This window comes from Thermobia domestica, chromosome 13 (assembly GCF_964235325.1).
Source record: "Thermobia domestica chromosome 13, izTheDome1.hap1.1, whole genome shotgun sequence".
NCBI classification, from domain to species: Eukaryota; Metazoa; Arthropoda; class Insecta; order Zygentoma; family Lepismatidae; genus Thermobia; species Thermobia domestica.
In genome coordinates this window covers 697298-723352 of record NC_137466.1, presented here as the reverse complement: position 1 = coordinate 723352, position 26055 = coordinate 697298, and the positions used below count along the sequence as shown (strand labels likewise).

General features: G+C 36.1%; 1 protein-coding gene across 10 annotated transcripts in view; it reads right to left on the bottom strand.

The window, feature by feature from the left end:
• The window catches only part of LOC145667987 (uncharacterized), a 216756-nt gene that overhangs the window by 172782 nt on the left and 17919 nt on the right, over window positions 1-26055 (bottom strand). For 3 of the 10 annotated variants that reach the window (XM_081735419.1, XM_081735418.1, XM_081735420.1), the window contains exon 3: window positions 19085-19250. The exons of the other annotated variants lie outside the window; for them this stretch is intronic. In XM_081735419.1, the coding sequence (XP_081591545.1) occupies window positions 19116-19250 (135 nt within the window). In that variant the 3' untranslated portion in view covers window positions 19085-19115. The remainder of the gene's footprint in view (window positions 1-19084; window positions 19251-26055) is intronic. 10 annotated transcript variants of the gene reach the window in all.

Here is a 26055-nt window from a genome sequence, read left to right as displayed (position 1 = left end):
CCTCCAAATCGGTTTCAGTCAAATCTTCATCTTGCTATTCAAGCAATTCCTGAATGTCACTTGATTCTATTTGTTCGAACCGATCTCGTCCTATTCCATTCGCAATTTCGGGTATGTTTGCAGTGAAAGTTTTAATTTGCACACATTCTTCGTCATTTTCCGCAGTCAGAGCAGGCCACAGTTTTTCCAGCATGACTTCAATGTGTGTGGCTTCAGTTCTTACAATGATTCTTTTATGTTTACGATGCATTTTGCTATGTCAAATTTCTTCCAGCATTCCATAACATTCATATCAGGATTACATTCCATATTATCCAATACGATGTTGAAGGTTCGTCTAATGTAATATAGCTGGATTATTCCTTGGTCCATCTTGAAGCAAAGCCGTCGTGTTGGGAGGTAAAAATGTCACTTTTACATTTGGATGCATAGTTTCAAGTTCGCCAGGATGACCTGGTGCATTGTCCAAAACAGGAACTTGTAACGTAATAGTCCCAATAAATGTATATTTGTATGTATGTTGTATAAGAATGTTTGTAAGAGCGCAAAGATTAAAGACTACTTAGAGAGAGATAACCTATATTGACTGGCCTATGTCTGAAGTGTGCTACCATCTGGTTGGCAATTTCGGTACCAGGTCGGGAACTAAGCCGGGCCGTGACGAATTGCCATCACGAATTGCCAGAAGTAGGGTCAGGGAATAGCTTACTTCTACCTACAGGTTAGAATATATAAAATGTAATTATTAAATTCCTTTTAGCTTATATGTAAATGGGAAAGGAAGTATTAAGGTATCATCCCGGCATATTAAGGTCTCATGTAAATGTATATTTTTGGTAATATTAACCTTCTAAATTTGAACCTGCCACGAGGCCATATGCATGCTGATCATTTGTGCTCACATTCAAATTTTTAATATTGTTATTAATCTTGAGTATTCACGAAATTTATGGTTAAGATTTATATAAAGGATACCTTATTTAAATCACTATTTCGGTATTGCATATCTATATTACTTGTTGTTCTTCGTTACGTTTTCACTACTTGTTATTCAACGTGTATTAAAAAAAAGAAATTTTCTTTCATGTTAATAAATTTGTTGCTTTACAATTAGTATTATACTTCACACGATATAACCTGTGTGCTGGCTTCCGTCAAATTTACAGAATTTACTAGAAGCCAAGCATGTTACATAATTTATAGGGCTGCGAAATCCAAAGTCCATCAAGTTGGGCAAGCGCAAATTTACAGCTGTCTTCTTAATGAGATATCGTGTGGGGAAGAAAAATCATTGAAATCTGTGAGCACCTTAGGGATTTTTATAAGTATAAAATATGAGTGAACATAATTTAATTTCTTTTTCTGATAATGAAGAGGTAACTGAGAGTAATGCAAGTGATAAAACTGAATTTAATCAAACTGTTGAAACTGAAAGTGAAGTTGGTGTGGGTTATCCAAACGCACAGATTTTTAGAGAGCCACTTAATGTTGGATTGAATGCACGAGGTTCACGGGAGCCATTTCGCGCTGAACAAACTGCACAAGGAGCCAGTGGGTTATATGGTGCTGAATTCAATGCACACGTGTTTAGAGAACAATACTGTTCCGAAGAAAATGTACAAGCTCCGAGTGAGCCTTTTAATAGTGAACATTTTTCACAGACAATTAGGTACCCACGTCCACGTTGTGGAATATTACTGGTGCAGGTAAACCTTATGTGGGCCAATACAAAGGTATCTTGGACTAAGGTTCCGATGCGACGTGGTGTGAATGTACAGTCTGTGGGCCAAAATAATCTTGGACAAGGCTCATCATCATGTACATCAACGTAACATTTATTTTTCAAAACATAATAAAAAGGTACTCCCAATGTACAGGGTAGACAGGATCAGTTCATCAAAAATGAACGAACTGTGTCTTATAGGAATGAAAATGAAACGCAATGTAAACAGTACATCAATAATGAAAGTAGAATTCCGCCTTCATTGGCACAGATGAACTTAATGCAGCCAAATATGGCACGACCTGCTATTCAATGCAATTTTGATAAATTGTTAGGACAAAGTGTGTTCCGTTCATTGGAACAACAAATTAAGTCATTACCTATAGTTGATGGCACAGATAGCCATTCTTGCTACATCTTTCTGGTTAGGTTAGATGAGTTGATAAGAAGGCATGACTTAGAATTGGAAGCTATTTTGGTAGCAAGTTTAACCATAACTAGGGGTGAATTTAACAGAACCTTTCATTCTTTCCTTACACGTTGTAATGATTGGGAGAAAATTTCTACTAATTTGCTATGTAAATATATATCCACAGTAGGTCGTACACAATACGTACGAAAATTCTTCTACCGATTAATGAATGATAGGGAAGAACTTGGAACATTTTTCCAAGAGAAAATCAGTGTTGCCAATGTTCCAATGCCAATGTTCTTGGTATGACATACTCTGAACAAATATTTTGTAATATTGTAACCAGTCTGGTTTTACCAGAAATATACCAAAATTGTTTTGGAGAAGCCATACCATCTTCAGTTTCTGAATTGTTGACCATAGCTCAAACCTACGATCATTTTGTAAAATATCAAAGAGACTATATGTCACTTAAAACAATGCCACCTGCTATAAATATACCGAACATTTTTGAAGAATTACAAAATCATTCTAAATTTCAAAAACAAGGTTTTGGCTTGCAAACTGCAAAACGTAATCTTATTAGATGCTATAATGTGATGGTTTTAGATATACTCAACGGTTCTGTGTTAGTGAAAAAACTATGCGTACATCAGTGCCACCTTCAAAAGCATTAATTAATATGCAGCGTGATAAACAAATATTATATATTATAGTGCTAATTGCGGGCATCACAAACTCTTGTTTATTGGACACAGCTTCTAGTATCAATTTAATCAGCAGAAAATACTTACATCAAATTATGTGTTGTGTTCCTATAAAACCTACTTCAGCCGAATTAGTGACTACCACTGTTGATGGTCATTTGGATGAATTTCATGAGAACAGAGAAATTAAATTTTCAATTCAAGGTTGTGAATTCAGAGAAACATTTTACATCATAAACTCTCCACATTTTGATTTGCTGTTAGGAAATAACTTTCTTTTAAAATGGAAAGCTGATCTCAAATTGAGTGCAAGGCAATAATTTATAATAGAACAGAAGAATCTTCCTGTTCCTCTATTTTGGAGGGATTATTTGTCTCCAATGGAAACTACTCGTCCTATATCTCATTTCAGCGTCTCCGATGCGGTCCGGAGTTACTTTAGAGAGAGGCGCAATGGACAAAGGATCGTTCGGGAAGGACACTGGAAACCAAAAACAAATAAACAAGGTGCTCAGCAGAAACAGCACTGTACCTTTATGGCAGCAGATTCCGGTGGACCGAAGGACCAGGCCACAACAAAGAATCCAGGTAGTGAATACCTTGTTTATTATCATAATATATTACGTAGTAGTAATGACACATATGATGAATGTGATTCTGACAATTGTAATTTTGATAATACTTCTTCTCTTTCAGTTAAGCTTGTAGAACAATACCCAGATTTACCATGTTATGTTGAAAATCTTTGTGAAAAACACAGTGACGTTATCATTGAACAACTAGGGACAATAAAGGGGTTCACTTATGAAATAGAAATGGAGGATGAAACTCCAGTACGTCTTCCCCCATATCAAATTACAGGCGCTAAACTTAAAACTCTTAATGATTATGTAGATCAGCTTATTGACAAGCGAGTGGTTCGTGAGGTCGATTTCTCTCCTTATTCGTCATCGTGCTTTTTAGTTCACAATAAGGACGGTATTCCTAGACTTGTTATAGCATACTCAGAAATCAACAAGAAAGTAAGGGTTAAGTTATCCTTCCCCGCATGTAGAGGCTACTATAGCGAATTTAGGAAAGGATACCATCTTTGGAAGATTAGATATCAAGAAAAGTTTTTATCAGTTCCCTATCTCTGAGAGTAGTAGAAAATATACTAAGTTTTGTACATCTAACCGTTTACTAGAACATTTAGTTCTCCCAATGGGATTTCGTTTGAGTCCATATGTTCTTACTAGTTTCATGTATAAAATCTTTGGGGACTTAGTAGGTAAAAATCTTGAAATTTTTCAAGATGATTTCCTTATTCATGCCTCAGATATTGAAACATATAAAAGGGTATTAGAGGAAATTCTTGAACGTTTTCGAAAATGGGGAATTACTGTTTCAAAAAGGAAAACACAACTTTTCCAAACTAAAATCAAATTCCTAGGTTATGAATTTGAAGCGGGAGAAACCAGAATTGATCCGGAAAGGATTGACACAATTCTTAAATTACCTAAACCCAAAAATAAGAAAGAAGTAAATTGTATCTGTGGGTATTTTAATTATTTCCGAAAATATGTTAAAGATTATGCGGAAATCATGGAACCTCTTCACCGTTTAAGATCTAATAAAATAAAATTTCACTGGGGTGAGAGGGAAGATGAAGCCTATAATAATATTAAGCAAGCTTTTGTTGAACATGCTGTATTACAATTACCAGACATGAATAAATCCTTTGTCATTCATGTAGATAGTACTTACAAGAAACATTCAGCTATACTTTCTCAATACGATGATGACGGCTTTCTTAGACCTGTATCAATTTTCTCTAAGAATATTTCTTCAGTAGATTGGTCTAAAAGCATATACGAACTTGAACTTCGTTCTCTTCTTCTTCCTATTGAAAAATTTGAAATGTATCTTATAAAACAATTTATTGTTTTTTGTGATAATTCATCAGTCACGCGGTTGTTACGGAATCATAAGCGTCAACGTAAGTATGGTACATTAATTGAAAAACTAACTAAATATTGCTTTAAGGTTGTTTACCTCCGCAGTAAGCAGAACATTCGAGCTGATTTTATTTCGCGCACGAACAATGGTGTGGAATTCTATACTAATGATCCTTCAGTTGAAGAAATTGAAGAATTCGAAGGGAAACCAGTCAACCTTAGTTTCGCCAATTTTTGGACTTCACCCTTGTTTAGCAAACCGTTAAAGGAACATCAAATGGAAGATCCTGAAGTACGGAATATTATCCAAGAAGTGCGGCGAGGCCAAAGGGCGGATGAATTGTCTCAAGGATGGAATCTTAATGAAGAAGACCCGAGGCAGAAGAGACCATAGTTGGAGATAGTCATCCTGAAGGAAATAGTGTATCCTATCATGAAGTATTTCCATCATGATGAGATGGGAGGATTTCATGCTGGATATTCCAAAACGATAGCGAAAATAGCCTCCAGATGTACCTAAAAGACCCTATACCGTGACGTCAGAAAATACGTGAAAGGATGTCAGCGATGTCAACTCTGCAAGGACACCAACAGAAGAAAGCAAGGAGTATACTACAGTAGGAAAGTTACTACGCCAAACAGTTGGTATTTAGATACCATTGGCCAACTCACAAATTCTGGACCTTATCGTCATATCCTCGTCATCACGGTTCGTCATGCTTCACCTTTGCGTTCCTTGAATTCCAAGGTTATATGCAAACACTTAATGAAGTTGTTCATGTTAGTGGGACAACCTCAGAAAATCATTCATGATCGTGCTCAAGTGTTCTGTAGTCATGATATGAAGCAATTTCTCTTCAGTTTAGATATCCAGGATGTGAGTACAGCTCCGTACAATCTTAGCAGTAATCTTTGTGAAAGAGTGAACAGAGTACTTAAGAACATGCTCCGTGTTTATTGTAATGAACATCAAAATAATAGGGATGAACTGTTGGACAGAATCCAATTCACCTAAACATCAGTAAGAGTGAGAGTACGGGATACGAACCATCCGAATTGTTTCTTGGAAGAAAACTTTATACACCTCTCGATGTGTTGTGGGAAATAGACTGCGACGAGTTAACTAAGGCGCCGGATAAAGAAGAAAGATTGAGGAGAGTCATCATCAACATTGGTAAAGCATGGCGTAGAAAGGAGAAATGTTATAATAAAAATGGAGAACCTTGTAATTATTCTGAAGGTCAGAAAGTATTGGTTAGGAAGTTTCAAAAGGCTTCATTCATGAAGAATTACACACCTAAGTTATCCCCCTTATTTTATGGGCCATTTGAGGTCATAATTAACCTACATTAAACACCCTTTGGTTAAGGAAATGTGATCAACGTAGTGTTATCATTAAGAGAACATTAATCATGTTAAACCTTATATTGATAACAATAATGAATCTTAATATGTATATGTTATCTTCTAATTATTGTTAGAAATTCCTGTGAGTTTATTATTTTTTTCTTTGCAGAGAGAGGTATACCATATCCACCCAATACTTTGTAAAGCAGGCTTGCAATAATATGTAAGAGGGTTAAGTTTTTGTAAGATCCTGGAAACTGTAAGTAGAGAATTTATTCTTGGTCAACAATTCATATTCCATTTATTGTGGACTATTCCTTTGTAGTAAGGTTAGAATCATAGAGAGAGAGGGGTAGGATATATTATGTAACGTAATAGTCATAATAAATGTATATTTGCATGTATGTTGCATAAGAATGTTTGTAAGAGCGCAAAGGTTAAAAACTACATACAGATAACCTATATTGACTGGCCTATGTCTGAAGTGTGCTTCCATCTGGTGGGCAATTTCGGTACCAGGTCGGGAACTAAGCCGGGCCGTGACGAATTGCCATCACTTTGGATTTCGCAGGTAAGAAGTAGGGTCAGGGAATAGCTTACTTCTACCTACAGGTTAGAATATATAAAATGTAATTATTAAATTCCTTTTAGCTTATATGTAAATGGGAAAGGAAGTATTAAGGTATCATCCCGGCATATTAAGGTCTCATGTAAATGTATATTTTTGGAAATATTAACCTTCTAAATTTGAACCTGCCACGAGGCCATATGCATGCTGATCATTTGTGCTCACATTCAAATTTTTAATATTGTTATTAATCTTGAGTATTCACGAAATTTATGGTTAAGATTTATATAAAGGATACCTTATTTAAATCACTATTTCGGTATTGCATATCTATATTACTTGTTGTTCTTCGTTACGTTTTCACTACTTGTTATTCAACGTGTATAAAAAAAGCATTTTTTTTTCATGTTACTAAATTTGTTGCTTTACAGTTAGTATTATACTTTACACGATGTCTACTAATAATCTGTGCTGGCTTCCGTTAAATTTACAGACTTTACTAGAAGCCAAGCATTTTACAAACTGCTTTAAAGTCTAAATTCTGTTTTCTTAAATAAGTTTCAACTTCAGAAACAAAAGAATTTCGGAACCAGTCCAAAAAATAGCACTTGTAACCCACGCTTTCTTATTAGCACGCTATAACACTGGCAGGACGTCCTTGTTTAGATTTTCTAAAGCCCGAGGATTTAACGATCTGTAAAGCATCAGTGGTTTAATAACACAATCTCCAGATGCATTAGAACATAGCAGCAGTGTAACTCTATCCTTTGCTGCCTTAAATCCAGGAGAAGACTTTTCGCTTTTAGAAATCAATGTTTTGTTTGGCATTCTCTTCCAAAACAGCGTTGTTTCGTCTGCATTAAATACTTGCTCAGGTTTGTATCCTCCATCAGCTACTAAGTTTAAAAATTCTTCTGGATATCGTTCTGCTGCAGCAGTGTTTGTAGATGCAGCTTCTCCAACGATTTTAATGTGATGCAATGATTGTCCCACCTTAAATTTATTGAACCAACCTTCCGATGCTTGAAATCCTCCATCTGTACATTCACCACTACAACTACCATCAGGTTCTTTAAAATGAGCGTAAAGACGCTTTACCTTCTCCCGGACCATTGGACCACTCAGGGGCACCCTTTTTTGGTTGCGGTCTTCGATCCATAATGACAACGCCACTTCCATTTTTTCTATTGCTGGATTACGAACAATTTTCGCTGACAGTGAAGTTGAAGCTACAGACGACCTTATTTTATCTTCGGATTTTTTTATCGATCGTACATTCGTTGACATTGAATGAGCGTGATATAGATGCAGACGACTCTCCAAGGCGTAAACGATCAAGCATTTCTATTTTCATTTTAAGAGGTAACAGATTTTTTCGTGTCAAAACACGTTTCTCATTTTTTTAGTTGACATTACTGTATAAATTAGAAAGACAGTGGTAGAGACGTGTTACTCGATCATTTTATTTTATTTTTGTAACGAATGGAAAGACGAAACAATAAAACACGCAAAGCTGCTCTTACCAAAGAACGGAACGTCTAATAATGTGGCGGCATTTAAAAATATATTTTATTCATTGAGTAATAAGATTGCTTTCATTCTGTTTGTTTACATTCTCAAAAACACCGATCGCTGCGAAGGCGGCTTATGTCAAAGTCCGAACCAATACAGCAGCGATATCATTTAACAACATACTTTATGCAAAGTTGTAATAAGTTCCATTTTACATTTTATTAGTCCATTTGACGGCGTTTACAAAGGATATTGGGTTGGATACCCATTGGAATGCTTTTTATTATTATGTATGTACGTACTGATAAGATCCGCGAATAAAGAAATCTTTAGCCGCGAATATAGGAATTGGGTCGCATTTTTTTAATCCGCGAATAGTGAAAACGCGAATGAACGTAGCGCGAATAAGGAGCTTTTACTGTACAATTAGATAAGGTTTACGGGGTTCAGCGGACACACACAAATGTTGATCGAGTAGAAAGATAGAAGTTTTAGAAGTTTATCTAAAAGAAAATATATGTCAGATGCAGGATATTTTCAAATTCTCTTTGTCAAAATCTGACGACATAAGAAAAATGAAATATTTTTCAACGTCCCATGATTATGCCCGTTAGGCTAAGGGAGACAATGATTAAAGCAAGTGAATGATGATGGAAGAATTGGTACGATGAAAAGTGGGAGGAAACGGAGGTTACCCCGAAAAAAAAGAACACGATGTTGTCCACCAAATTTACTTGGTCGGGAGTCAAACCAAGAACCCCATCCCCACCAGAGGTAAGCGCTTTACTTCTGAGCCACGTGTCCCCCGAAACAACGTAAGAAAATTAGAAGGAAACATTTTAAGATGGAATATCTTTCAAAGGTAAAGTCACTGCGCGGATGATCATCTCTATGAGCAGAAGAGACTGATATGCCTCCCTCCTATATGAGCTTCTTAAAACCATTTCCTTCATCCGGATATTATCCTACGTGATGAGAGCGTGGTTCTGGATTCGATTCCAACAAGAATAATTGAAAATGTTTGTGTTGACCCCTAAGGGCGCCGATTTCTCTGTAAATTTGGAGGTCCCGTCCAGATGCAAAAGGGATATATGAGGATTTTAAGACAAATTGCATTCAAACTATAACAAATATTGTATAATCATAAATACAATGTGAGGGGGCCCACATGAGCTTAAGGGGGCTCGGGCCCCCTTGGCCCCACAGGATCGGCGCCCTTGTTGACCCCGCATATTGAGAACACTTACGAAGCTAGGTGAAATAAGACGAAACGGAATCAGATCTAGAGAGCCTGCATTAAGGCTGTACTAAAGCCATTATATGGTATAGGGAAAATCGGTTGCCTTACTCTCCGACACAAATGCATCAAAATAATTAATATTTTGGCATACTCAATGCTCTCGTTATAACATGTTAATTACTTTCCTATTACAAAGGAAATTTGTAGAATAACATAAATAAATAAAATAAAATGAAAAAGTGTGAATCTTTGGTTTTATCAAATACGATATTCCTTACGGATGATTGCCGTTTACGTATGAAATAGGAAAAACTTAAAAACCAAGACTAGTCAGAATTTTGTATGTTCCGAAAATGAAGCTGGAATTTCTACTCACTACATTCCTTGTCGTTTTTCTTTCAACAGAAGTTCCCACGCACCCACCCTTCCCCGACCCCAGCTATTGCCAAAAAGAAAGGGGCGGAAGGGAAAATGCCTGTAGTGACACCTACAGTTAAAAGAGCATTACGTCCACTTAGAAAAAGTATTCAAATATCGAATTTAATCAATGCATAATAGTTCATAAATGACGCTTCCTTACGTTTAATATATGTATTACGACACATTTGAAATAATTAAATTAAAATATAGTGATTTAGGGAGAACAACCGTTAAAATTTCAAATGTCGTGTTTTTTAAACTTTTATTGATTCACAAAATCACCGTAACTTTCATCATAGATCTAATAAAATATATTAGATTTTTGAGAAAGGGACCCTGAAGCTACATAGTATAATCCTATTTCTATAACATATCCAAAAATTATGACAATCTTTCACATTATTAATTAACAGGAAGGAATGAGAGCATGCATGTTTTTGCGAACAATTTTTTTGAGAGTAGGAAGACTCTTAAGGAAAAACTACAGCAACGTTTATCAAAATGACACTTTTTTCACAAAAGTTACTGATATTTGGCAAGGGCCTATTTTTAAAAAATCGGAACAAGCTTGCGGCATAAAATACATAAGTTTCGTCTAAAGTTACAAGGTCTAAAAAATTCGGAGGGGATAGGAACCCTCTAAATACGCCCTATTATCTGGGAAGAAACAAACAGACACGCACACAAAAGAATTTTCGTCTTAAATGTCCATGGTTATTTCCCCGTTGGAATAGTTAACGATTTATAAACCCAAACCCAATGTTACCAAGAGAAGAAAGCAGGATTGTTCCGTTCCAAGTTCAAAACGGAATTTTCCCTCATTATCCACTGCATGACACTTGTTTTTATACTATACACACTGTATATTTGAGTCTCATTGTAATATGATTATTAACTTCCGTAATCGAAATAACAGAACAGAAATGAGATTTTACTTATTTTCATTTTCAATTAATTTATTTCGGAATTTGATTTAAATTAACGATTTTTATTTAAAAATAAGGTAAATTAAATCAGACTTGTTTAAATCAATCCACCCTGGTTCTACAAGCTGTCATCTACTTTATGATACACTATGTGATCAAAAGTATGCGGACACCTGGCTGAAAATGACATACAAGTTCGTGGCATTCTCCATTGGTACTGCTGGAATTCAATATGGTATTGGCTCACCCTTAGCCTTGATGACAGCTTCCACTCTCGCAGGCATACTTTCAATCAGGTGCTGGAAGTTTTCTTGGGGAATGGCAGCCCATTCTTCACGGAGTGCCGAACTGAGGATAGGTCGGTGAGGTCTGGCACGAAGTCGGCGTTCCAAAACATCACAAAGGTGTTCTATAGGATTCAAGTCAGGACTCTGTGCAGGCCAGTCCATTACAGGGATGTTATGGTCGTGTAACCACTCCGCCACAGGCCGTGCATTATGAACACATGCTCGATTGTGTTGAAAGATGCAATCACCATCCCCGAATTGCTCTTCAAGTGGGAAGCAAGAAGGTGTTTAACACATCAATGTAGACCTGCGCTGTGAGAGTGCCACGCAAAACAACAAGGGGTGCAACCCCCTCCAAGAGAAACATGACCACACCATAACACCACCACCTCGAAATTTTACTGTTGGCACTACACATGCTGACAGATGACGTTCACCGGGCATTCGCCATATCCACACCCTCCCATCGGATCGCCACATTTGTACCTTGATTCGTCACTCCACACAACGTTTTTCCACTGTTCAATCGTCCAATGTTCACGCTCTTTACACCAAGCGAGACGTCGTTTGGCATTTACCTGCGTGATGTATGGCTTATGAGCAGCCGCTCGACGTTGAAATCCAAGTTTTCTCACCTCACGCCTAACTGTCATAGTACTTGGATGGATCCTCATGCAGTTTGGAATTTCTGTGTGATGGTCCGGATAGATGTCTGCCTATTACACTTTTCGACCCTCTTCAACTGTCGGCGGTCTCTCTCAGTGAACAGACGAGCTTGGCCTGTACGCTCTTGTGCTTACGTGTCCCTTCACGTTTCCACTTCACTATCACATCAGAAACAGTGGACCTATAGGGATCTTTAGGACCGTGGAAATCTCGCGTACAGACTTCTGACACAAGTGACACCCAATCCCCTGACCACATTCGAAGTCCGTGAGTTCCGCGGAGCGCCCTATTCTGCCTTTTCACAATATCTAATGATTACTGAGGTCACTGATAATGAGTATCTGGCAGTGTGTGGCAGCACAATGCACCTAATATGAAAAACGTATGTTTTTGGGGTGTCCGGATACTTTTGATCGCATAATGTATTATTGCATTTCATTTTCATTTCTTAAAATAATATCTTAATCTAATATAGAGTGTTATTATCTTGGTGCATGTCCAAATAATCGTATAGATCAATATGCTTGACAACTGATATACTTTGAAAATATTATTGATGCGTAAAACATGCACCAACTGTACAATAATGGTACATATTTCTCTTAAGGCTGGCCCAAACTTGCGGGGCTGGTCCCGTAGGGAGCAGGCGCGAAGCGATGATGGGTACAAGCATAAACGGATATGTTTGGAAACTACAGTAGCTATTCATCAGTTAAAAGCACTAACCTCTCTACTAAAGCCGGAAGAGTTAAAAATCTTGTATGAGTCAAAATTTTTGGCATTAACCCAGCATCTCGAGACAATTGGACATATAATGAAGTTAAACCTATAAGACTTAGCTACAGTATAAAAATTTGAAACGACAGGGAAAAAAAACTTACATCCTAATTATACACAATCCAGCTAAATCCTGTCGAGCGGGATTTTTGTTATAATGTACATTTTATAGTACCATTTGTGGGCTTTTTTTCTATGTACGCTCTCCTTCAGAAGGAAATTTACTATAACTTACTATACTTTAATGCTTGTTACTATATCTCCACTTACTATATCCAGTATAGGTATCCTTTAGAGAATTATTGCCTTATTAACTGAAGTGTAAAAACGAATGTGTATTGAAGCTATGAACATTCAATTCTTTTATAGTTTATATTTATTTATAGTTTTTACTGCATCACCCCCTTCCAAAGTAAAATTTGTCATAAAAAGTTTGGACAGAATAAGTATGAAAGAAAAGCGTGTATTGATATATAAAGCTTTTTCCTATGTATTTCGTCTATCAAAACAAAACTTGACACACACATTTCTTATCCCCTATAGAATTTTTCGAGATACATTTGGTTTGTGTGCTTTTACTCGGAGCCACTCCAGAGGAGTCCAAAATTGATAAGAAGGAATTGTGGAGGGAATTTTTTCGACATTCAATTTTATCTGTTCAAGTATGTTACAGAGCACCTCTGGAAAGCTAGTTTCGTGCTGAAGAGAATGAACTATAAACCATGACTCTGGAATAAAGAGAGTTGATGCAATACCTATTTCACTGCGAGTCTACGATTTTCTTTATAATAAAAGTGTTAATGGGCCTCAGGTACTTACTCCGTTGTCCATTGCACCTACTCTTTTGTGCATGAACATATGTTTGTTATGTTTATCGAATGGACTACGTTTGATGCGAATGTCCGGATGACACATTGATGTCTGTTTCTTCTAAAGACGGGGGTTAGAATCTTAGAGCATCATTAGGTAAGCCGCTATACTCTCATCCAAGAATATATATTTCCCACTATGACAAAAAAGATAAAACACGAAAAAATTATTCATTCAAAAATACTTAAAATTGCAATTTTAGGGGCACCAATTTCCAGAATTGTCCGGGAAAGGATTCTCCTATAAGTCTGAGTGTTATCTGCACTCCAAGCTGAGATTCTTGATCTTGAATGTTAATTAAAGGGCCTCTACTGATTTACAAAACCGCCGCCTCTGCATCGATATATTTCTGAGGATTGGCATTTTTTGGTTCTGTTCCACAGAAAGTACTATCCTCGTAATACTTGTAATGTAGAAATTATTAAAAAAACGTTTTCTTCAATTTCTACAATGATACTTAACAAGACAAGTATTTCACTAGTACAAGTATTTAAAAATACATTTCACTGCTATGATGTTAAACAAGTTATCAAGAAGATACTTCCTTTTGTATCAATCCGCTGCGTAAGTTGTGTAACACACGCACACACACACATAAATTACTCCAGTTGTGCCTTTTCTTAGACCATGATATAATGCCACCGATACTAAGAGATGAAGTTATTATCAACGTCCATTGGACTAAAGAAAAGTACAACGAATAACAACCTATTCTGTAATCGAGAACGGACTTACCAATGAAGAACGCTGAAACGGAAGATTAGCAATTTAGCATATTCGATATAATTCCCAGATACTCTCAATATTACTGCTATGACATATATCATGTGATTTCTATTACTCTGCACCTGTCATCTATAACTCCATCTGCCGATAATCGATGTAACAACGTGAAGGATTCGTAGATTAACTGCTATTGTTGCCATCTGACAACACACCATTATAGCACGTCTTGCAAATAAGAACAGAAGTAAAACACTGCACTGCTGAACAAGACTATATTATTCATAAAAATAAATACTTTACATGTTACGTCTCGATCTTCTAACCAAGATCCTCATCAGACATACACTAAATCTGTATACAGTGCAACCAAACTAATATACCAGCCAGAAAAACCTTCCTGCTGCCTCATTGGCCAGGACAAATAGAAAATAACGACTCCCGTTGAAGATAGCTTAAGTCAATCATAGACGCCCAAATATATGATGACTCGACCAATAAGAGAACCTTTCAAAATAACAAGAAAAACATTATGAATCAGCATTAACACATAATCCCCAGCATTTGTGAATAAGGGTTTTCCATTCTGTATTAACACTCAAGCCTTTACTCCAGTTCATTAAGTACTTATCTCTTTTTTCTACCCGCCGTGCCTCCTTCCACTTCCTCGGAAACATACTTTCTTCATATTCTAAGATAATAACCTTCTCCTAGTACACCTTATGTCCTATTGACATGTTTGTATATAGCATTAATTTATCTATTATATTTACATCACTCTTATGTTGTTTAACTCTTTCATTCAAAAATTTACCCCTTTCTCCAATATATTTCATATCCCAATCTAAACATTTTATACAGTATATAACACCTTTCTTCTCCTTTTGCTTTCAATATTTTCCCTTACTTCTCACTAACTCTAACAACATTCTACTGCCTTTTCTGTACGTTCTCAAACATCTGCTTTCTTAACATCTTTTTAAGAACTTCTGTTTCCTACCCTAACTCAATAATACCATTTCATATTACTTCTTTACCTTCCTCCCATTTTTCATCTTTCGCGAAACCCACAGAAGCTTTAAAAATATCTTTATACCCATTCTCGTATAACTGCTTTCCAAACTTTTCAATGTTGTCCTCTACATTTTTGTTACTAACGTTGGTAATTCGTGTCATCATAATTCTTATAAAATTAGATTTTGTGCTTTTGTCCACACTACTTTTCTTATTACAATAAGTACCCGCATTGAATTCTTTCTGGTACCATTGTGTTCTAATTCTCCTCCCTTCTTTAGTCATCCAGATAACAAAGAATACCTTCCTTCATTATCTCAAGCACTAACTCTATGCCTTTTTCCTAATCCTCAAATGATTTTTTACAAAATCCAATAACTCTTCTTTAGACTCTTCCCAAATTCCAAAACAGTCACCAACACACCTACACAAATACCTAATCTTCCCTTCTCCATTACCTTCTTCTTCCATAATGATATCTGATAACACAGGGCTTACCTTAGACCCTATACTCAAACCTTCCTTAATTCTATATATGCCACTATTCAGTTTACAAAAACTAAAATCCCATAAGTTGAGATCTTTTCTTACGTTCTCCCGTTTAAAATTTTTCATACTTTCTTCCCCCATGGCCCCTTAATAATATAAAATATGGCACCTAAACTCAGGAAAACAGCTTTGACATCCAGACTAAATAAAATACAATTACTTTCAATTACAACATTAGGTATGTAGTCTATTACGTCACTATATTCCTTAATTGCCAACGAATCCTGTCTCTTATCCACTTTAAAATGGGTATTAACTCAGTCTCCATGGTTCAAATTAATTATTCTTACAATCCATCACTGGTCTTAATTTCACTTCCTTTCATGAATCTTTGGAAAACTTTTCAACACTGGTATTCTCCCTTATTCATTTACCGACTTTTTGACCCCATTCTTCTTCCTTTATTTCTTGTATGATCTCTTCTTTCTTCTTATCCACTAATTCATACTGACCATCTATTAATTATTTAACCTTGTCATCATACGACCCTTCATCATTATTCATTTTACCACCCTGACAAATACAGGGAATTATATGTTAATGCTGATTCATGATATTTTTCTTCTTATTTTGAAGTGTTCTCTTGTTAGTTGAGTAGTCATATTTTTGGGTGTCTATGATTGACTTAGACTGTCTTCAACGGGCGTCGTTGACTGGCTATTTGTTCCGACCAATGAGGAAGCAGGTAGGTTTTGTGGCTAACAGATATTGTGTATGTCTAATACTGCTTGTAGACGATCCAAGAAAACTTGAACAAGACTCTTGTTCAAGACCATTCAAGAGTATTTGATGAAAAAGACGTCATTTTTGTCTTGAATTCAATAGTTTCATTCAAGAGACTTCGTTTCGGTCCTGTTCTAAGCAATATAATTCAAGAGCATTCAAAAGCCAATCAGCGCCCGAGCTGATTGCAGGAAAATACAAAACAACTATGATGGCGTCGTGAGACAGAGCAGCAGTTGTTCAATAAATATCTTTTTATTAGTCTTTTCCACAATTATCTGATATTGAACGTAAGCATTATAATAATAATAAAAAGCAAATATCCGCACTGGAAGATATTGTTAATATTATTGTTGATAATATAAACGATTTACTGTAGGTACTTACAGTGCTTGCATGCTTATAACTATTGTTAAATTTTGATTAATTGATAAGTATAATAATATTAATTAGAGAACTTAATATAAAAGAATATCGAGTGTAGATTAAGAAAGAAGAGCCAATCAAAGAATATATATATGGCTTTCCTTGCTTCAATTAGACGTTTTGTACTGTTGTTAAACTGGGATTATAATAAATAATTACGTACAGATAGATAATATGCTCGCAAATTGAGGTACCCTGGAAACAGTGTTTCTTTCTGAATTAATGTTCCGGGGGGCAATCAGTATTCCGCCAGGGGCACTGCTGGTACTATTCTATTTTTTTATTATATGATAAACGTATTAATTTGGTTTGCTGCGGGGGGACTGTCAGCGCTCCGGGGATTAGTGCCCCCAAAAAACAAATCTGGAAGAAACACTGCTTGGAAATGACTACATGCTATGCTGTTATAATATATGCAATTATTCTATCACGAAATTTACACGTAGTGTTTTAGAAGTTATTTCTTAAGGTAGGAGTTGCGTTCATGTGCACATATTAATTTTATGAGGTATTTCCCGTAAAGTAAAAATGCACATTCAGACTTATGCTACATATACGAAATAAAAAAAAACTAATATCGAGAATGATATTTAACAGTGTCAGGGCAGGAGGATAGAACAGGGCCCACGCGAGAATACGTCCATAGGGAGCAGGCGCGTCATTGATGGAGGTTATAGTGCAGGAAACACAAGAATAAGAATAATGCATAAATAAGAATAGTGAAACAATCCTTTGACTAATATTCACTCATTTGAATTCAACTATAACCCTTGTAATGATTTGATACTGGTAACATTTAACTTCTAAACATAAAATACTTGTTTCCTACATTATACAAGATGTTCCGACTGTGGAAATATTTCCTACATTATACAAGCATGTTCCGACAGTGGAAATCCTTGTGCCAGGCAGTCCTCTTTCATATGCACTCACAAATTTTAACAGTAAAATTGCTATTTGTTTGACGGGTTATTCTAAACCAGTACCAAATATGGGATAAGTTTGTGTAAAGTCTGATGCAGATATGGGCGGTAAGTCCAGTAGCTGAAAAAGTATTATCATTGTTTCGTTTGGTTTCCTGTTTTTATCCTTTTTTAAACAGTCTTTGATAACATAGCATAAATAATATCAAAAGACAGTCATTGCCATGTGTTATACACAATTAAGAAAAACAGTTCGATTTTTTCTTGAGTGTAATTCTGTCATCAGTACGCTATATGGATAATCAATCAGATTTTTAAAAAGGCTTAGTGCAGGTAACGATTTTTATGCCTAAGCAGCACTTTATTATTTAAACCTAAGCTAACCAAACTCGTATTTAACGTAAAAGGTACAAAATACTTACTGAAAATTCGATGGCGTTACTACAAGATCAATTTTCTGTTTTCTAAATGATTTAATATAATCTATTAAACTCCAATACCTTGAGAAAGTTGGGAAAGAAATACTAATATGCATATTTATGCATAGGTCTTAAGTAGATCAGTACGCAGTTTCGCTTTTATTTGTTTTCATACTTTCGATCAATTGTTTTGGACTGCCACCTATGAGCAACTACATAAAACGTAATTTAATACCTCTATGGTAGTTTGAACGTTGTTACAAGTTCATTCGCGACTCTTGTAAACAATATTTCTTTAAATGTGTAAATTTGAGGTATTTAATGGTCTTGTTCAAGCTTTCTTTGACGGTGTACAAACAACATAATGTGAATCTTAGTTAGAAGGTCGAGGCGTACCATGTAGAGTTTTTAATTGTATGTATAAAACAATCTTGTTTCGCAGTGTAGCGTTTTAATTATGTTATCATATAGAAAAAGTTTAGTTCTCCATACCGGCTGAAAGAGGCCGAGGAAGGCATTTCACCATATTGCCTTTTTGTTATATTGTGACCTGTAGAATAGTACACTATGGTCCGTGGGCGCCATTTTTAGAAAACCCGATATGAGTTACTATTGATTTGAATACCTTCACTTATACAATAATGTAAATATTAAAAAGTGTAGTAATCCACTCCATACATTATCGTATATCCCGTATTATTACTATCGGTTGCTTTTATATAAATTTACTTACGTATACTATTTGACGTAGCAATACACCGACACAAATCGATGATTATTTATATCAACAAATATCGGCATACACACTATCACTTTTACACTATTATTGTAGATACATCCAACATATAGAACGTCCACTTAATATTTGAACACTTATTATTCACATACACTGACGGATGGCTGTTCCATACTAACCTCTGCTTTCTCCTGCTTCCAACGTGGGAAATTATTTCCTGTCAAGTTTGGAACTTCCATCAATCCCAACTATCTGTATTCCCAACGTCACTGCTATTATCGTCTTTCTGACTGCAATAAATTGTCTCGAACAAGGACCAAACTTCTTGAAAGTAGTTCGAGGATTCTGGCGGTATAGATGAAGTTCATTGTTAACTTATGCAACTGTTTATACATAATAATGCAAAATATCAAATATAATCTGGAACTTCCAACTAGGAGATTGAGGTCACAACAATGTCTTTTTTTAATTGTTCAATTCTTATTAACGATATTTTGCATATGTTGATTTGCTATTTCAACGCATTCTCTCTTGGTGTGTTCTGATAGTTTGCATAATCGACATTTATCCACCGACTCAAAGGGTAGAGTATTGCCATCATTAGGATTTACAAGCTGAACTACCTTATCACTAAATGTGTCTCTAGGGATATACGGGTCTCTAAAAATATTTAACAACTTAGCTTCTGAATGTTTACTTAGATGATATTCTTTTATGAAAATAAGATCTCCTGTTTCTTTTCTTGATTCGAATTGTGTTACTCATTACTTCTCTCCAATTTTACTTTCTTCTGCTCTGATTTCAGTAACATTTCTTGCCACTCTTGAGATAATCAGGGTCGTCACATTTCATATTGAGTTATTGTCCAAAAATCTCATAAGAGCAGCATGCTCATCTATTTTTAACATTAGGGATGCTGGAGATTCACCTAGCGAACTTGACACGTTATCGCTATACATCAATCTCACGCATGGTTGAAGATACTGATATTATATCTAGTGATCTTCGTTGACTATACTTTGAAGGAGTCTTAGAAGATCTAGATGTTGCCTTTCGGTAAAGTTATTGCCCAGACAATATCTCATTGTGTAATGTATCTTGATGCCTAAATTCTCCGCACTTCAGTAAAGGGGTGTGTGCAGAAGACCGAATCTTTGTCACATAAACTTTCGGGTCGGTCTAAAAGCTCAAAATAGTCCTGCAAGCTTCTAATAACAGCCAGGGTGTTGGCATTTTCGATGTGGATATGTGACTAAATATCCCGCAAAAGATTCTGAAACATTTAGTATATATCTGCGTCCACTGGTTGATGGAAGCCATTGTCGTAGAAAATCAATATACACAATTTGTCTGACACTAATGTGATGATTTGATCACTTTCACAATAGGGTGATAGTCGTCTTTTGTTTCCGTACATTTTCTGCAATCAGTGATGCAACATGTCATATTTGGTTTCGTATTTTTTCACTACAAGGCTTGTTGTATCGTGGCGATGGACCAATCAACTCCTCAATGGCCTTATTCGTCATGGTAAGACAAACAGTACTGAAACAAGCGTTTTTTGTGATGCTCACCTTAAATACGTCAGGATTGGATTATTCCCATTTTTCCGTCTTGTTTTTGTTCTAAAGAGGTGGCTACTGATATATGGGATGTATCACTCCTGTATATAAACCCAACATTAAGGTCTGGCAGTGATAATTTTACATTTTCGCAAATCCTTTGATTTAATCTAATAAATGCCGCTTCACACTATTCTGTCCACAACCAGTTTCTTCCCTTTTCTAAAAATGCGTAAGGCGGTGCGGCAACTCCGGACAAGCTCTCAGAAAAAAGTATACTAAATATTGAAGGAAACCTAGGAATCGTTGTAGCGATCTTATGCTTACAGGCCTTGGGTAGTTTACTATTGGAGTTAGATGCACATCCTTCTCTCTCCAGCTGGAGAGATAATGTATCCAACGAACTTCCGAGTTGAACGACATTTAGCTCACTTCTCGAGACTCACGTAAATACTGGCTTTTTTCAAACATGCAATTAATGTTCTTAATTATTGTATGCCCATCAAAGGTGTCATGAGATAAATATACGTAGTCTACGTATCTACCGACTCCTTTACCAAATTCCTAATTTGGCAATATTCTTTGGAGTGCTGCAACCAGTTGTATTGATACATTGATGTATCCATACTGCACAACCGTAAATTTCCATTTTTTCCTTCAAAAGTAAATTGTCGCGAAATAGGGTGTAAGTGTAAAATGAAATGAAATCTTTCAGTTTAACGTCCCACGGTTATGCCGGTTAGGCTAAAGGAGACGGTGATAATGAGAAATAAGTGAAATGGTGGAATGAAGAAAGTGGGAGGAAACGGGAGAACCCCGAGAAAACCCACGAGCACGGTGTTTGTCCACCACAAAGTTCACACGGCGCGAGCTAGGATCGAACCAGGGACCCCAAGCACCGGAGGTGAACGCTCTACCACTGAGCCACCGCGCTCCCAGGGTGTAATTGTATTGCATGGTAACAGAAGAAAATCCAATTGCGACTGAAACTTGCGATACTTAGTTTTAATAAACGTTATCAATCGCTCCTTCAACTGTCTTAGTCGGATATGTTTATTCATTTCTTTCACACCTAAACACATTTTAATTTTGTCCGTACTTTTTTGGAAAATGGGGTTAGAATAGGTAGATACATTTGATTGTAAAATTCCAGCTTCATACATTTTTTGATTTCTTCTCTAATTTGAGATCTATACTTCAGTGGCGTAGGATTTTTCTTTCTTGCTATGGAATCTTGTGTATTCACCTCTACCTTAAATGTAAGTTTATTACGTCATCCATGATGATCTTGGAACATTTCCCTCAATTCATCGAGTAATCCCATAACATTCTTTCTGCGTCTGATTTAAGGAATCAGCTGATTCATTACACTCACGCGTCTCTTTATTTCTTTCAGTAACACGATACGTTAACCCAATTGTGTTGTCTGGCCTTAAGTATTGTACCAAGTAAGAGTCTTCAATACTGCTTTCAATAGTTCTTCTGATAGAAGAAGATGCATACGGACTATTTTACTCACATCCTGTCCTCGAATTCTAATAATTGGATGATTGAAATTCAAAGCAGCGCCTAATTTCTTTACTGCATCAATGGATCATAAAAAAATCTCTACACTCAGCGCCCGTACGAAAAACACTTGGACGTTAATTTGAACACCACCTATTGAGACTAATATCTGAATCTCGCCTGGCCTTTCCTGCAAAAAACATCGCTGGCACATAACAATCGAGAGTGCGTAACATTGTAGCTAGCGCGCCTCCATGCATCACAAGACATAAGAGAAACTTCACTGCCGCTGTCCAATAGCCATTGGTACTAAACTCCGTTTATGGAAATGTAAATCTTGCTTGTGAAATGGATGAATTATCCATAATATCTTGACTTATTTCCTCATCTTCTACATCACTCTTAAACTCTATTTCTCCCTTTGCGGTGTGGGCAGAACAAATAAGATACCTCTGTATTGCAGTAATATCATTTTCCACACGCTGTCGATATGGACCACTATCAATGCGTCTTAACAGTTTCCCGATCAATGGTTAGATTGTGAGCAAGCCTGGTCATTACCACGTGTGGTCTTCTCTGTTGGATGTTCAAAATGCTGTGTGACTACGAGACAATTATTTGGCTTTATATGTATTAATATCACAGGGTTGGGTTGAGGGTATTCCTGGTTCATTTGTTAGTGAATCTTCTTGATCAGATGTTTGGCTTCCAGTTGCGCTATCCCATCTTTTTCTACTTGCCATTCCATGGAGATCGTCCTTTTCATGGTCTTGGTCCCATGTTTGTCTCCTGAGACATTACTTCTTGCTGAAGAGTCAGTCGATCTACCTTATTGTTGCATGTCGTCTGATAACTTTTTTCGTATATATCAAACTTCCTAATTCCATCCCCATTCGTAGAGACTCTACTCGCTCCCGGAAAGGAATATACCGGTGAAAAGACCAATATCTTACTGTATTTCCAACCTAGTTATCATGATGTCCGAGAGAATGTGAGGTTCAGGTGTATTCGGACATAATTCTTGCAATTGCTGCAATTTGTGTGTAGCAAATTCCTTAACAGTAGGTTACTTGCGAGTGTCAAAATGCTAATTTCTGCATACAGTCAATTTAATTGCCACAACCTGTGAAGATAGAAACGTCTATATCAATGGGTTCACTAACTTCTGATATAATGAGAAAGTTTTCCTTTACAATTTGAGGCAACTCCTCGGCGGCTCATCAAATATTAGACATTATTCGAAGAAATTGTTTTTTAACAAGTTCATAATGGCAGCTTCTTCAACTGTCGCTAAGAAGGTTAGCACTAGGGGTCTATTGGGTTGTCCACTAAATCTTGTGAAATGCTTTATTTCAGTCAGGTTAACTGGTAATCGGCTCATCTTAATAGGATGACATTTCTTATCCAGTACTGGTATGACATCTGTGTCACTTGGTGTCCCATAATACATTTCTTCTGCCTATCTCTCTCTCCCTGGTTCTCCCATATGATACAAAAGAGAATCATGCGCATGCTTTTCCTTCTTTCTTTTCTAGTGATCTCTGCATCGTTCTTCCCCTGCATTACTGCTTTGTGAAGGTCTGGTTTCATAACGGGACTTCTTTGAAGCTATCGCACGTTGATCAGAGTAGTAAAATATTTTTACACTGTCATTGCTACATTTGCCAACTCTACAATAATCAAAACTGCAGTACTGTTCTTCAATCATAACACGATTTGCACTGTTCACTTCGCCATAATTCACTATCATGATTACTAGATGTACGCGCGTTTATATTATCCTGACAAATGACAAGGTCATCTATTCTTTTCGTGATAGCACTTCATGATCTGCTTCAACTCGGGTTACTTTTTGTTGCATAATTGTCATGTCTTTGTTTAGTTTCCCTTATCTTATCGATATCTTCATCTATACTCTTTTTAAGTTGTTCAAGTTGCCTTGTTAAACAGGTATTAACGTCATTGAAATGCTTACTTGTTTCATCAATACGTTGGGATAATTGTTGGGTTACCTTACATACTTGTTTATTCATATTGTTTATATTTCTCACTAACTCACTTTCTATACTTTAAACATGTTCTGACCTCTTGAAAACGTGTGGCCACTTCACCTGTTATTTCATCCACTCGTTTAGTTAGACTTTCCTTCTTACTTCTTCGAAAAATAGAGAAAAACATTTCATTACCGGTAGGACTGTTAGAAGATGGAATAGTTAATACTTAATCGTAAGCGTTCCAGTCGAGAAGTTTTCTATCTATTCTTAGTAGTAATTAATCATCAGGGCTGGAACGCATAGGGTAATATTGTGCTAAATATAGGTAGATTACACGTTTAATTAGTTATTAGTGAATCCACCGAAATGCCATCAATAAAATGCTAATAACCAACACCTCTAGAGATGAGCTTAAAACATACCAATGTAAGGAGTTCGAGATTTTCATCCGAAATATCGGTGAGAAAGTTAACATTAGACATTACTCATCACTACTGTAACGTGTAATCTTAATATTGTACTTCTACTGAACACTTTAATCGGACAAAGAAACTATTAGAAAATTGTCAAACATATTTCAAATTTAAAAAGGTGATGTATGTATCCGAAAAGCATGAATCAATAAAAACTTCATCCATGAAACACTCCCTACTTCACACCACGATCCGCTATGCCAACTATGTACCTTAACCTTAGTAAATACTATGATCTACTACTCTTAGCAACCACTGTGGTCAACCGTCATCTATTATGTTCGGCGTCTAAGAAACACTTGCTAAAAATGATCATTATATATTAACATTTCTATATGTATTTATTTAAATGTAATACATGATTGAAATAAATTTTACGTGGTGAGAGGGAAGAAAACAGAAAGAACGTCGACATCCAGAATGTGAATCTTTATGGCTAATTCTAAAACGAGCCTTTCCTCTACAGTAACTGTACCTCACGCCATTATGATATATGCAGGTTGAATATTTGCTATAGCTTGCCTAAAAGCAAGAGTCAAAAGTGCACGCAGAAGCAAAGTTTCAGTGAGGGTAAATTGAAGTCACTTCCTACATAAGTCAGTCTGTTACTGAAAGTTTTAAATATTTTCGTTCTTCTTCATTCTCTTTTTTATCTCGCACTTTCTATCAAAAGTCGTCTACTTGAAACTTAAAATTTCGAGGTAATCAACTTCTTACTCCCAATCATTGAAATAATTTAATGCTTACTTATTTAATAAACGTACAAGAGCACACGTTAGATTAATAGAGTGTTTGCTTACCATTTCATTAAACAATTACAAAGCACCAGTTTCAATATTTCTCATTAAACGGTTATGTGACTAATTATCATTAAATACAAAGAAAAAACCCTAAAGTTGTAACCTGATAACATCTCGTTTTAGAATAGGCATTGCTGTCTATTCCTAAGCAAAATGAAGTATCGAAGTAATGTATTCGATTGAAAAAATCGAAAGAGAGTAGTTAAGTATTCATAACTTTCTTCTCTTTGTAATGTTACCAAATCCTATCGATTTAAATTGAATTTTAATTTTCTTAGATTCTCTTACCTTGGGCTACTTAACTGTCAACATTTATTTGTAGAATGGTTATTTTAAGTTTAAACATCCCATGTTTATGAACGCTGGCTAAAGAAGAAGATGAAACGCATAACAATAGTGCAACGAGGACAGTGAGAACACGTCAGAACTCCAAGAAACCGAAGGAACCATCGTGATTTGGGACAGAACCAGTAGCCCCAATGCCGGCCGGAGGTGATGACTCTTCCAGTAGGCAACCTTGACCTTGTAACATGGTCAGTGTTTAAAGAACAAACGAAAGCGTTTTTTTAACAGAACATATTATTTTACCTGCAAATGTCATACAAAAGTAGCAAGAAAAAAGCTTTTTATCTATTAGCTTTGCGGACGGTACAAGTACATATTATAAGACACTCCATCTCAAGATGTAATCTTGTAAGAAACGAACTTTTACAAGTTAAGTTAATGAGCCATATAATAAAATAAGCTACTTGTAAAAGAGGAAAAGTTGAATTTATGGTTGGTCTAGTACGAGTTCGTTTATGATACATCAATAT